Source organism: Seriola dumerili, unplaced genomic scaffold (assembly GCF_002260705.1).
Source record: "Seriola dumerili isolate Sdu_G_001 unplaced genomic scaffold, Sdu_1.0 BDQW01000019.1, whole genome shotgun sequence".
Classification (NCBI taxonomy): Eukaryota; Metazoa; Chordata; class Actinopteri; order Carangiformes; family Carangidae; genus Seriola; species Seriola dumerili.
In genome coordinates this window covers 106,789-120,788 of record NW_019174274.1, presented here as the reverse complement: position 1 = coordinate 120,788, position 14,000 = coordinate 106,789, and the positions used below count along the sequence as shown (strand labels likewise).

General features: G+C 41.6%; 2 protein-coding genes across 2 annotated transcripts; both read left to right on the top strand.

Annotated features, from left to right (window-relative positions):
* Window positions 1-223: 223 nt before the first annotated feature.
* Window positions 224-10,298, top strand: lancl1 (LanC like 1). The gene is made up of 11 exons (XM_022761549.1): window positions 224-289; window positions 649-770; window positions 900-1,017; window positions 1,567-1,777; window positions 2,203-2,350; window positions 2,728-2,874; window positions 3,298-3,480; window positions 3,798-3,974; window positions 5,143-5,215; window positions 6,063-6,155; window positions 10,274-10,298. The coding sequence occupies exons 2-10, from the start codon at window positions 684-686 to the stop codon at window positions 6,137-6,139; spliced, it is 1,221 nt and encodes a 406-aa protein (XP_022617270.1). The 5' UTR covers window positions 224-289; window positions 649-683; the 3' UTR covers window positions 6,140-6,155; window positions 10,274-10,298.
* On the top strand, window positions 9,572-13,265 carry LOC111233683 (myosin light chain 3, skeletal muscle isoform). The gene is made up of 6 exons (XM_022761560.1): window positions 9,572-9,657; window positions 10,274-10,301; window positions 12,026-12,169; window positions 12,283-12,453; window positions 12,594-12,671; window positions 12,773-13,265. The coding sequence occupies exons 1-6, from the start codon at window positions 9,655-9,657 to the stop codon at window positions 12,799-12,801; spliced, it is 453 nt and encodes a 150-aa protein (XP_022617281.1). The 5' UTR covers window positions 9,572-9,654; the 3' UTR covers window positions 12,802-13,265.
* Window positions 13,266-14,000: the final 735 nt, after the last annotated feature.

Below are 14,000 nucleotides of genomic sequence, written 5' to 3'. Positions count from 1 at the left end.
AATATATATATAATGTACACACTCTCTAATTATTAGTATATTAATATGAATTATTACTATTATTGTTATTGAAATTGTTTGCTTTATTCATTTATTTTATCTAAAATAAATTAAATTAAATTAAATACAGTATATGTTTTGCCCTCGTTTAAAATAAATTGTTTTTTGTGACTTGTAGTAATCCTTCCGCCGCAGCAGGTGGCAGTATAGTGCCAACTAATGCTAAAATCTCGTTAGGATAATGTAAAGACGAAGAAGATTAAACAACAACCGTGCATCACTTGCGGAGGTACCTGTACATGTTTGAATTGTGAATTTAACCCAATTATTGCCTGTGCATCAATGTGACATATTTCGAGGTTTCAGCGTATTATATTACACCTTTAAGACACAATTTACACGCCAGAGCGTTAGCCGTTAGCTTTAGCGGAGTAGCTAAGCTAAGTAGAAGCTGCAGTTAGCTAAGCTGGGACTGGTTTGTGTGGGTGTGTAGCCCTGCTAGCTGCGTCATTTGGCTGTATATTCAGTGTTATTAGATCCATAGCTCATTAGTTTTAGCCTGACTTCTATTCCACTCGCCTCCTCTGTCTCCTGCGCCTCATATTGACTCATCTCTCTCCTGATCCGTTTTTGTTTTATCTGAGACAGATATAAAGCAGAGCAGCATTAACAAGGCTGCGGAAATGGACACAAGAGCCTTGAAGAACCCATACCCCGACTATGATGGGAGCCCTGCGTCCACACAGGCGTTTTTTGACTACCAGGGACAGGTAACACATGAGGAACTGCGTAGACAAGTGAAGTGTGTGTGTGTATGTGTGTGTGTGTGTGTGTGTATATATATATATATATATATATTTCATGCCATCCTCATTATTTTAATTTTTCTTTACCTTCAGCTCACATCAGAGTTTGCCCAGAGGCTGAGCAGCAAGGTCAGTGAGCTTTTAGCTGTCATGGAAAATGGGCTGAAGTCTGCAGATCCAAGAGATTGCACTAGTTACACTGGCTGGGCAGGTGATGACACCATTACACATCTGTTTTTCATAAATGACATCATTTGGTCTGTTAGCAAGGAATTGCATTAATGTGACTATATGAAAACATAATGTCAAGAATTAAGGCTGCACATGTGATTGTTATGCTCAATGCAGCCGGTGTTTTTCTGTATGTGTGAAAACATAATTCAGCAAGGCATCTGCAGTATATGAGAATTGTATATGAGATATTTGATTTAGGGATGCAACTTATGATAATTGCCATTGTTGATTAATCCCCATTACATTTTCCTAGACCCAAAATAAACGTACTCACATTTCGTGTTTTGAGCAATCAATTGTCCAAAACTCGAATATCCAGTCATTTTTTGTTCACATATTTAGTTTACCAACACAGAAGATGAATAAATATGAATAAAATATTCACATTTTGACCGTGTTTCAGTGTTGTTTTGTAGATTACCAAATGTGCAGCTTTACTTCAGTTATGATGTAACATAAGAAACATTTCTGATTTAGCTTCCAAAGTTTACATCATTAACAAGTGCCTGTCTGTTTTTTTCTGCAGGCATTGCTCTGCTCTACCTGCACCTCTACAATGTGTTCAAGGAGGGCTGCTTCCTTCAGAGAGCACTGGAGTATGTCAGCCGCAGCCTCAAGTGTCTGACCCGACGCCATGACGTCACCTTCCTATGCGGGGATGCAGGGCCGCTGGCTGTGGCTGCTGTGGTCTACCATCGCCTGCAGATTGGCCAAGAGGCCGATGAGTGCATCAACAGGTCATTTTAGAATAAGTGCAGTAGTTAAGGCCAATGTATGTATTTGCTAGGGTAAGATAAGATATCTTCTGATTCTTTATTTTAAATTAAAGTGGACTGGAGACTCCAAATAGAGCTTTCTGACAAGAAATATAAGATCTTAGAGGTCGTGCTGCAATTATGCAAATTATGTATTGGTGATGTGTAATCATGTTGCAAAGGCATTCATTCCCAGTGTTTTTTTTACTGTTGCAGTTGACACAACCAACTGATTCAGTTTATTTAACTGATCACATTTATTATACGGTTAATTGTACACGGATGTTCTGTAGGTCATCTCGAATAGAACGTTTATTTTAAGATTTGGTTCATTAGTGCAACAGTCGATCACGACAAAAAGCTCATTCTGACTCATGATTTTTGCGTTTGCTGCTCTTCCTTCCCAGACTGCTGCAGTATCATGAGAACGTGGTGAAGGGAGCGGGCGGGCTGCCAGATGAGCTGCTGTACGGGCGAATGGGCTACCTCTACTCCCTCGTCTTTATCAACCAGCAGCTTGGGCACGACAGAATCCCACTGCAGTACATCCAGCAGGTGGGACGACAGTCTGAGACGAATGTTTGTGTCCTCCTAATGGTCTGGATTTTTATTACAGAAGGAGTTTTGCTCAGCCCGTACTCTCTTTTGCACTACATATAACTACAGTGCCCATAGAGTCATTTGTGACCATAGAAAAAGTGGAAAGTGTATTGACTGAATAAGAAAAAAATAGAGGAAATAATGTGGAGTAAACATAAAAAATATTAGGTTGAGACCCTCTGGTTATAAGCCCCTGGTTTTCCCTTTGGCCCTAATTTGCACGGCCTTACACATATTGATGTCCAATTGCTCTAATTTTCCCTCCATTGATTCCTTTCAATTGGACAGATTAGGCGTGTCTCTGAGCTGGGATGTGCTGTTTCCTTCCTCAGGTCAGCGAGGCCGTGTTGGTGTCAGGCGAGCACCTCAGCAGGAAGTTCAGGGTCCAGAACCAGAGCCCTCTGATGTACGAATGGTACCAGGAGCAGTACGTTGGCGCCGCCCACGGACTGGCAGGCATCTACTACTATCTCATGCAGGTAAAACAGATCAGTCTCTGATCAGTCTTGCTCTTTCAGCGCACCATATTAGAAAGCTTCGGGAGCTATTTCATACAACAACATTGCTTGTAAGGAGCTTAATTTTGCCTTTGCTAATCTAGCAATTATTTTTCAAATGAATTGATTAATTATTGACAAGTAACATCAGGAAATACTCAAAAAAAATAGTCCAAAACAAGTTCCAAGAACCCAAGACGACATTTTAAAATAGTTTATTTATATCTTTGATAAAGCACTTAAACAATTCATTGATTACTAAAATCATTATTGGTAAACAACTAATTGACTAAAGAACTAATTGTCTGAGCAATAAAGTCAGCCTAGTGTGATAAAAGCCACCTGTTACTTCCACCTGTTTCGTCCACATGCTCTGTTAAACACAGTCTGATCTCTCCCTCACAGCCAGGCTTCGTTGCTGTCGAGGAGTATGTGCACAGGCTGGTGAAGCCCAGCGTCGACTATGTCTGCCGGCTCAAGTTCCCCTCAGGAAACTACCCTCCCTGCATCGGGGATGACCGGGACCTGCTGGTGCACTGGTGCCACGGATCGCCGGGGGTGATCTACATGCTCCTGCAGGCATACAAGGTGAATACTTAGTTAATGCTGCAGTTGTTTTTCACAGAGTAACAGCTAACAAAATAGGATTCATGGATATTTCCAGTGTTACAGGGAATGCAAAGTGTTAACTGACAGAGTCATAGTGCCATCTTGTGGTGAACTTCAGTAAATATCTGTTTTAATCCCAGCTGAACTAGTGGAAAACATTGTCTCATCCAAACAGTATATTGTCCGATGTGTCCCAGCTTATCTTGTTTTGCCAGTGTTACCATCAGGATGTACAAAAACATCAATCCCTACATTTTAATTTCACTTCTTCTCATCTACTTCATCTCTTGTTCCAGGCCTTTGGTGTTGCTGAGTACCTGGGCTACGCCTTGCAGTGTGGAGAGGTGGTGTGGCGGTGGGGTTTGCTGAAGAAGGGCTATGGGCTGTGTCACGGCGCAGCAGGTAACGCCTATGCCTTCCTGGCTCTCTACCGCCTAACGCAGGACCCCAAGCACCTCTACAGAGCCTGCATGGTGAGAGCACATGAAAGAGACTTTATAATAGAATCTATATACAACGTTCACACAGTGCAGTAGCTGTTTGAGTGATCAAACGATTGCAGATTTTAATTGTGGCGCTCCAGCAGTGCATCCATCTTAATTAGAGCCCAAATACTTGATCCATGACAACAAGTCAAACTGAAGTTGATGGAGAGGCAGAAATGAATACCTTTGTTTAGGCTTTATTTATCTGTGGAAGTCCAGCGAGCATCTGTATGCACAATACGGAAGGTATGTCTTTGTATGCACGTCTGGTATTAGTACTCAGCCAGGAAATAACAGCATTTAATCCCAAACAAAAACATTTTAGGAGGAAGGATTTAAAAGCAGATAAACAAAGTAAAGCCTCTTAATGAAAACCTTATATAAGAAAATCAATGAAAAAATAGAAATGTGTTATAAAAGTTCATGTATTTCACATTGACCTTCAAAATTCCTCTACTGGCCGAGGGATGTAACTGCTTCTTTACGCTTTAAGCGAAAAATTTAAAAGTTAATATGCACAGTTCTAACACACTGTGTTTCTATAAGTTTATAAGTGTATAATGCAACCATAACAAACAGAAGAGGTCAATTTATTTGTCTTTAAATATATGCTTTATATTGTGTTCGTCCTTGCCTTTAAGACGTGAAAGTCGTCTTAAAGTTTGTTCAAAGCACAACCGGTTAAAGCACAGCTTTGGCAGCCGGCCAGCCTTAAAATCGAAAATTATTCCAGAAACGCCAGGCATGAGAGAAGCGGGGCCTTTTATGTTTATTGACAATGGGTCGGTAGCTGTCGGTGCCAGTCGGCGTCAAAGCGGGGCCTAGGCGAGACGGCACCGGGCTCTCTTTGGATGCGCTCCAGGTGGCACGGGTCCCACGTGTACTTTCATTAATATGAATCTATTCATAGAGGATGGAAATAGACTCTTCAGATGTCTCGCCTCGGCTCTGCTACATGCTCCCGATGCAGCAGAGTGACATAGTGGTCATAATCTGATACCGCGACAGACGCTCGGATTTCACTGAGAGGAGCACAATTTCTAGCGGTTGTTGACATTGCTGGCTATTCTCCTGAGATGGTTCAGCTACAGTGCTCTGTTGTGACACAATAGGAATGTTATTATGACACTGACTCTCTCTCTCTCTCTCTCTCCAGTTTGCAGACTGGTGTATGAACTACGGCAAACATAGATGCCGAACACCAGACACTCCCTTCTCACTTTTTGAAGGTAATATGTGATGATGTGTCCTACTTGCCAAAAATAACTTATTATCATATTGCTTGGCTCGTTACAAGAGAAATGATCACAGAATAGAGCCGACTGGCTATAATTGTTCATCAAGTTATGTGTTCCCACTCAGTGTGACTGTCAGTGTTAGGGAGGGTGCACTCGTGGCCGCTGTTTCTTTTGCCAGTGCAGTTTGCGTTTGTGTGTTGGCACACTGTATGTTGTCATTACTAGGGGGTTGGTTCCAGTATCCCATTTCATTTTGGAATTCATTAAGCTCCAACACCAACAATGCTCTTATGAAAGCATTTATCTCTCCTTACTCTTCTTTCCATAATCATAGAGCAAAGGAAAACTCCAGCCAACTGTGATATTTGAGACTTTAATCATTGCCAAATGCAGTTTGTGTTACTGCATCAGCACACACTTAGATATGGCAGGTAGAATGGTGAGTTTGTTATAGGGGGATCTGCTAGGGAAAACAGATTATATGAAACGCTGTAGCCCTACAAGAATGGTGCAATAGTTGTGCATTGGAATTTAATAAAGGCAAAACCTAACCTAACTAGAAATTGGTAATTATCAGCAATTTCAAACACCAATGATCACATATGTATTAATAGATTTTTCAACCTGTTGAAGTTGATAATGTTGAATATTTAAGTTCATATTGAGAAAGTAAAATTATCACATTTTTTTTTAAAATGTAAATGTAAAATATGTGTAAATAATATGTACGTTTACCCAGGTGGAACCAGTACTTGAGACAGTTTTCAGTAGGCCATCTTTACTGTTCTTGTGTCCACCACTGCAGCTGTCAACTCACTGTGTCACTTCCTATTCGCAGGCATGGCGGGCACCATCTATTTCCTGGCCGACCTTCTGCAGCCGATGAAAGCGCGGTTCCCAGCGTTTGAGGTGTAGACAAGTTTCTCCACAGGTAGCCCCCCCACCCGCACCCACCCACCACCCCACCCCCCCCAGCCACACCACAAAAAAAACATGTTAAAAAGAAGATCCACACTTAACACTCCTGCATGGAAACACTGCAATTATCTCGATAAGTAATATTCCGAGACTTGACAGGTTATACAGAAACTTGGTGGCTGGCTTTGACCCCTGCTTTAGACATTGTGCCATGTTTTTTCCCGCTCTTCTCAACGGCGCGCCTGATAACAGGATATATCCTGAACTCATGATTTCCTCAAAGATATGTGAAAGCCGAGAGCCTCTCTCGCTGTTTTTGGTTTCTGTATGTGTATAAATCAAACTCCTGTTTTATGATATCTAGCTGTTACTCATATTGCGACGTTGTTTAGGTTTTCAGCAAAAAAGGAAAGAAGCTAATTTTCAATTTCGATTTAAATTGTGAGCTAATAAGTGAATGATGTTTTGTTAACACTTAAAAACTCTGTATGTTTATGATAAAAAAGGAAATGTATTCTTTAGCTTGATATTCTGTTTTCTTTTTCTGAGAAACACACAGCACAGCTACAGTAGTTACAATGCACTAAATATAATACAGCTGTGTCATGTGTTTAGGGCTTAACCCCTCAACACTGAGTGTAAGCTGTTGCCTGTCCTTTGCACTGTCTGGGCAATAAACCATGTATCTTTTTACAGCTGTTGCCCTGTGGTGAATTTCAGTACCTTGGCGTCGTTACGCAGCGGCAAAGAAAAGCCACAAAGGGGCAGCAGAGAGCCGACGACTCGTAAATAAATATCCGACACCCGACCGTCACCTGGCAAATGAAGTACATTCATAGGCAGTGAATGACACTCCCTTGTGAGATATTGTCCTTGAAAAAGTCTCTTTGACGTCTCTCTCATTGTTACACTTAGTTTTAAGGCCTTTATCTGGCAAAGGAAGCCGCATGTGGCAGCGATAGATGTCTAAAATGTTCTGTCCCTTCCTCCTTGAGACACTTGGCTCAACTCGCCCGGTGTCTATTCCAAATAAGGCTCATGTAACACTCTGAAAACCAAGCAGCGACACAATGCCACCGCTCTTTTTTTAAGCCCCCCCTGCCCATGCTTCTTTATGACCTGAGGCCAGCTGGGGTCTTGAGAGGGTCGGGAGGTGGTTTCTGTACCAGAATGTCTTGAAGAGCGAGAGCGTACATTTTCTCCACCCCCTTCCAACCCCCCCCTAGCTCTGCAGAGCCAGCCTCAGCGTAGGAGAAACCAAACACCTTCAGCAGAAATGGGAGTAAAAATAGTGCTCATCTGTGCAGGGGTGTGGTCTCCCAGACATGTCTCTCACTCCGATTCACTTACTCCTACAAATGTCCCCCAACTCTTTCTTCTGACGTTCAGCAGTAGAACATTATATATTACAAGGCTGATGATAAGTTAGACATACTGCAGTCTGGCAGCATGAACACACCAGCTACCCACACTGTTAGTGAACTATCTAATCCTGTACACGTTGTGTGTGTGTGTGTGTGTGCGTGTGTGCGTGTCTATGTGGACTTGCCCTTCCTCTAAGACATGTCTTTCTGTCTTTTTATGACAAACTTTGAAAGAGAAAAAGTATTTAGTTCCAAAACTGTGTGCTCACAATTTGACACATTAGAGTTAAGAGTATTTATAAAGCCACAAAAAGATGTTCTAGGAAAATAAACACTTGCATTTCTGACATAGTGACTGATGATCTTCGGGCAGCCAAAAGGTGTTTGGTTCATCAAAGCCCTTGGGCATTGACTGTACAGTGAGCAGATTACACGAGTAAAACAATACACAGAGTCAACGCTGAAGTTCAACTACTCAGATTCCCTGTGGTCACGGAAATCCTGAAGCAATTATAGAATCACATAAGTGTTTCCCACCTCCGGATATCAAAGAGTCCTGCTCACTGAATATTTCAGAAGTGCCAAGTGTTTTGTCAGTGTTCATGACCTTAGAACCACCTCATATTCATATGAAGACGCATTTATCTGATATTAATCCCAGCTGATAGGTAAATCCACTTCACCTGGGTCAAAGACAAAACTATTATTAATAGACTGTGATTGAAAATGCATGAACGTCCTTGAGTAAAAATATGCAGCAATTTTCCAAGTCAGTAATTATTGCTCTTTGTCTATGTGAGAATAATAGTAATGGTCTGATATTGTTATTCTATTAATTCAGTCAGTCAGTGTCCATATTTTAATGAGCTTATTAATAAAAGATGTGTGTGTGGGACCTGCAGAGCGAGATATTCGGGATGCAGACTGCATCTCACACATAGTGCAGTAGAAATGCATGGCAGTCTATGCACAAGATTAAAAGATATGCAGTGTTAACACTGTAAAGTACGACAAGAAAAAAACGGATACTTGCGTTCGGAAAAGAAAGTCGAGCATGAATTTAACCTAATTCAGATGGAAAATACAATATAATATTTCCCGTCATAACAAATATTTCAAAACAACAAAGTAGTTTTCCTTAAAGAAGATAGATGGAACCCAGTCATTCAAGTGTTTAATACCAATAATCACAGTTCAGTTTTAATAATTTAATCCACTCTTCAATCGATACTATTGATTTGATGAAACAATGCCAACTCTCCACTTATAGTACTTGCTTTTTCTGGAGCTTGCAATAGAAAGCTCTAGAAAAGGGGCTCAGTGGAGCAGGATATATAAACACCATAAGTTCTACAGTACCTACAACAAAAAAATCATAAACTATAATGACTGAAAAAACTTTTTGAGGTCCCATTAAAGTAAATATGCTGTTCAATCAAAAACCCATTAACTTTTGCAAATGTCTTTATTCCTTAATGTATTTTAGATAATCTTGTGCATCTTCTCTGATTTCAAGTACATTGAAGTGTAATAATGCCCATAAACCTCACGCAGTAGTATTATGAAGCCGGAGTATGATAAAGTTCACTTCTGAAGCTAACTTTTTAAAAACCTGTCCGAATGAATGGTTTTCGCTCTGCTGCTATTTAACCATAAGAGGAGCAGTCTCACTGTTTAAAAATACCACCTTGTAAATGAGCTCTCTGGGCCTGGAGCCCCTCTGAAGTGGGACTCCAGGTAGAGGAGTTTTCTACATTTTCAACCAACACAGGTCGACTGTACATCCCCTTCTTAGAGAGAACTTTTTTAACGTCAAGTCAATGAAAACATTTTTTTCTTAATAGAAATGAATTTAGAAGAGTATAAAATCTTGAGACACGGGACACAGAGTCTTGACACAGTTCTCTGGCCTTCTAAAAATAGGCCTGTCCCCTTCTAAAGGCCTACTCCCACTGCTCTCCTTTCCGTTTGCCCTAAGAAAGTTAAAGATGTTCCAACGTGTCATCTGATCTACCTCATTAGCATACGTGACATCACATGCCTGGGATAAATAAGAGGGGGCTTTGACCATGGCTCAGGACCACTCTGTCTTGGGACTTCAGCTTCTCATCTCCTTTCCTTTCGCTCCTCCAGCTCCTTCTCTCCAAAATGGTGTGTACAAAATTCAGTTTCGGACCTTTTGGGTGGGGCATTACCGATGGAGTTACCTTTTTTCTTTCTTTTTTTTTTTTTTTACCAACCAGGGGCGATTCTTTGTGGCATGGGTTTGGATACTATCTTTCCAAAATAAGCCCAAAATTGGGACTTTATTGACATCACTGCTAGGGAGGAGAAATCGAGACTGGCATTTTTCTATACTGTCTTAATAAATTGTGAAAAAAGTTCACATCTCTGAAGATTTCAAGGCTGAGACTTATTTACTTTGGGCCCAGGACCACTGCCTTGAAATACATCCACATTTCTATCCTAAATGCCTGTGTAGACTTGTATAAAATGATTATAAATTTGCCATCCATCTCATGTATTTAAGTTTTCGTAGCAATAAGTTCTTAGATTGAGCGTTGTTAGGAAATCTTACATACATTGAATTTCTTCTATGTTTTTTCTGTACTCATAAATCATCTGTTTGTTTTTTTTCATTTGTTCATTTCTCTGTGTTCTGTGTGTTAATGTGTTCGTAAATGTACCGTTCTGTGTGTGTGTGTGTGTTTGTGTGTTCGTGTTTATGTGTGTGCGCGTGCGTTTTTTGTGTATTTCTGTGTCACAGACCGAGTTCACACCGGACCAGATTGAGGGTAAGTGAAGACACAGCCAGATTCATCTCCATCCTTTACAAAATAACTTGGCATGTGAAAAGCGGTTGTGAGAATCCTGCTCCCTTGTCATCGCGCAGAGTGACATTTACTCGCGACATTATCAGCAGCAGAGAGTATGTCCTCCAATTTTCCTCCACTGCTCAGTCTGTCAATTTCATAGTGAGGGGGGTTTTTTTTTCAGCAATTGTCACACTGAACAAACTGCCAGAGCAGCTGCAGGGTTGCAGAGTTGAACCTTTAGTCCAAATTACCTGCTAAAATGTGGACGTAGGGATGAAGAAAGTTCCATAGTGAAGACAACCTTAGGGCATGTCACTCCGGGGGACTTGTCCAGTTGTCGAGAAGGATCTGAGATATGTCTATTCTAAGCCGACCTAGCCTTGTCTTGCAAGCCGCGGTGGCCCTTACACAGCAGAGGTGTTAATCCCAAGGCCAAAGTTTAAGATGCAAGCCCCGACGGCATCCTCTTACACAGGGAATCCAAACTGTGACACCCCCCCCCCGACCCTTTTGTTCACTGCTGAAAGACATTTATAAAAATGCTCCATGTTTAGTGGAAGGAATTCGGTGTGGTTCCTGATATTGTCATGACATTTTTATTTCTATTTCGAATATTTTAGTTCCGTTTATCCCCCATTTCAATAGGTCAAAGTAATATTTTTTGTATAGATATTTTTGAATGTTCCTCTAAAAGTAATACAGTGTAAACATTTCTCAATTGCGCACCTTAGAGATTTCCCCAATCAAGTTCATTTGCTTAAACAGACTTTCCATTTGACAATTCTTTCCACCCAAAAAAAGAAAAAGTGATTATTCTGTACATTCTGGAACATTTATACTACATGTCTGGCATTAAGTTTCCAGGTCATGCATGACAAGGTGTTGATTACACCACAGTCAGCATTCTTATGCTTAACCCGAGCAGGGCCATGGGGGGCCATGCCTCTATATGGTCGGGGTTACTCTGTCGGGGTGTATCAGCTTGCTCCCGATGTCGCCTGAAATGCAAGTGGAGGCAGGAATGGAGAAGGGTTGGGGCGCGGGGGGTGGGTGGGTGGGTGGTGGGTGGTACAGCTGTTCCTGCTGCTGCTGTTCAGAAACCACATAAGAGCATTAATCTGTCAAAAAGGTCACTTTGAGTCGACTTCCTGGTAGGATTCATAGAAATAGATAACCTTTGTCCAGGCTCCAGTCGGTACCTTCCTCCTTTCTGCTTGGATACAGCTGTCGCTCCCAATTAGCTGAGAACAATGACGGAAGTATGTGGCTCCCACCGTCTTTGATCCTCCAGCACAGTGTGACACCAGGCAGCTGCCATAGCTGACTAAGTACCCTGTAATAGAAAGAATGGGCAACCCAAAGGGGATGGATCTAATGGACACCAAAAAGAGCATCGCTAGCCCTGATGTCGCACCAGACACATCACATATAATGTTTTTATTGAACAGAAAAGGGATTCTTTTTCATGTCCTACACCCATGACAAATTATTGAACCATTTGCCATCTGACCAAACCATCATCCAAAGTGCCTTATGTTACCATGAGCCCACAGATCTAAGTGTATATAGCACATTAGGCATTAGAAGCGCGATAACTGAGAAGACAGATTCAAAATCATGCTATTTTCTTTGTCTCTTTTTCACTGACTTGTGTTCATACTCAGTAACTCAAACTTCTCTCTTGCCCCTCCTCTCCTGGACAGACTTCAAGGAGGCTTTTGGTCTCTTTGACAGAGTTGGTGACAGCCAGGTGGCCTTCAACCAGGTGGCCGACATCATGCGCGCTCTGGGCCAGAACCCCACTAACAAGGACGTTACCAAGATTCTGGGCAACCCAACTGCCGACGGTAAGATGCAGATCTTTACTATAAAGAATGTGACATTTCTACTCTCAAAAGTTTGCTCCAAGATGAAAGTATGTGCGGTGTGTGATGCACTGTGTGATTTTTAACTCAAACAGACATGGCCAACAAGAGGCTCAACTTCGACGCTTTCCTGCCCATGCTGAAGGAGGTCGACGCCCTCCAGAAGGGTACCTACGACGACTACGTTGAGGGTCTGCGCGTCTTCGACAAGGAGGGCAACGGCACAGTCATGGGCGCTGAGCTGCGTATCGTGCTGTCCACCCTGGGTGAGTCTCAAGTCACATACCCCCCCCACCCCCCCAAATATAGACGCACACAAATATAGTTTGCTTAGCACGAACAGTATGTGAGCATGTGTGTGAAATGGAGAGTGTGGCCCCTGACACGCAACCTTGTGCAACTCCAGGAGAGAAGATGAGCGAGCCTGAGATTGATGCCCTCATGACCGGCCAGGAGGACGAGAACGGCAGTGTGCACTATGAGGGTAAGCTTCCATTTCCCAGCATGCCTTCTCTTTTTGTTTTTGACTTTTTATGAATATATATGATGCTAAAGATTTGGACATGTGGTTTTGTCTTCCTCCAGCTTTCGTCAAGCACATCATGTCTGTGTAAGAGGCTAGCAGTATGAGTGCTGAACAGCCCAGCAGTGTTCAGGACATCTACACTGTTTTAAAGACCAACCAAGGAAAGACAAGGACTATGTACAAGGGATGTTGAAGCAAACCCATCTTGTTGTTTATTTTGTTTTCCTTTACACTTCGTCTCAAACCCTCCTCTCTCGGGACATCACCGTCTCTCCGTTGTAGACCCCCATCACTTGGCCTCTACTCCCCCCCCGGGGCGCGTCTCCACTCTCCGCATGGGGTGAGGAACGGGGGAGAAGGGGTGACCGCTCATCAAGTGAGGGTAGATCCCTCCCTTCCCACCGCCACCTCATTCAGTCACGCCACCACTGGCCCAGCAATGCCAAAGGTGCTGGAGAATGGTCGTGGATTGACCGCCAAAAGTCTCCCGCTTCCCTGAAAAGTTTTATTTATTTTCACTCTGTTCATTTCAGAATAAACTTTTCCAACGTACATCCCACCTGGGTTGATTCTTGATCTTTCATTGACCACATATACTTGCAGATACGCTGGAGTGTACGGCAACAATATAAGATTGATTTTTAAAAGCATGCTCATGTAACTTTTGAAAGATGAAATAGCACATTCAGCCTCTTACAAATGAAAAGTTGAATTCATAAACACTAAATCCCATCAAATACAATCAGAGATTTTACTACCACAGCCTTACTTGGTCTAGTATGAACAGTAGCTTTTAGTGGCTAATGTTTGCTAATATATATATAAATTTTATATTTCTGCATTACAGACTCAAACCAACTGGTATTGTTACATTGCATTTAAGTATTTTTCATTTCATTATTCCATAATAGATAAATAGATAGATAGATAGATAGATAGATACTTTATTTATCCCCTAGGGGAAATTCATGAATAAATTATAATTGCAACTTGTAGCCAAGGTGTCTGCTCTTATGCAAACTTGCATAGGGTAGCTTTAAAGTACGAAACTGAAATATCCTGTTAAACATGGACATTATAAATCAACACAAAGAAAAATAAAAATAATGAAATGGTAACTCTTACTTTTGCGTTTAATGATTCCATTAGCACTAATTTAAATCTGATTTGCTATCTTTAAGGTTTGTTTTAAATCTGGATGTATATTTTTGCCTCTTATTCGACTGTGATATCACTTTAATTTACCAATGCTCTTGCAGAGTAAATCTAGCAGCCTACAGAGCCAAA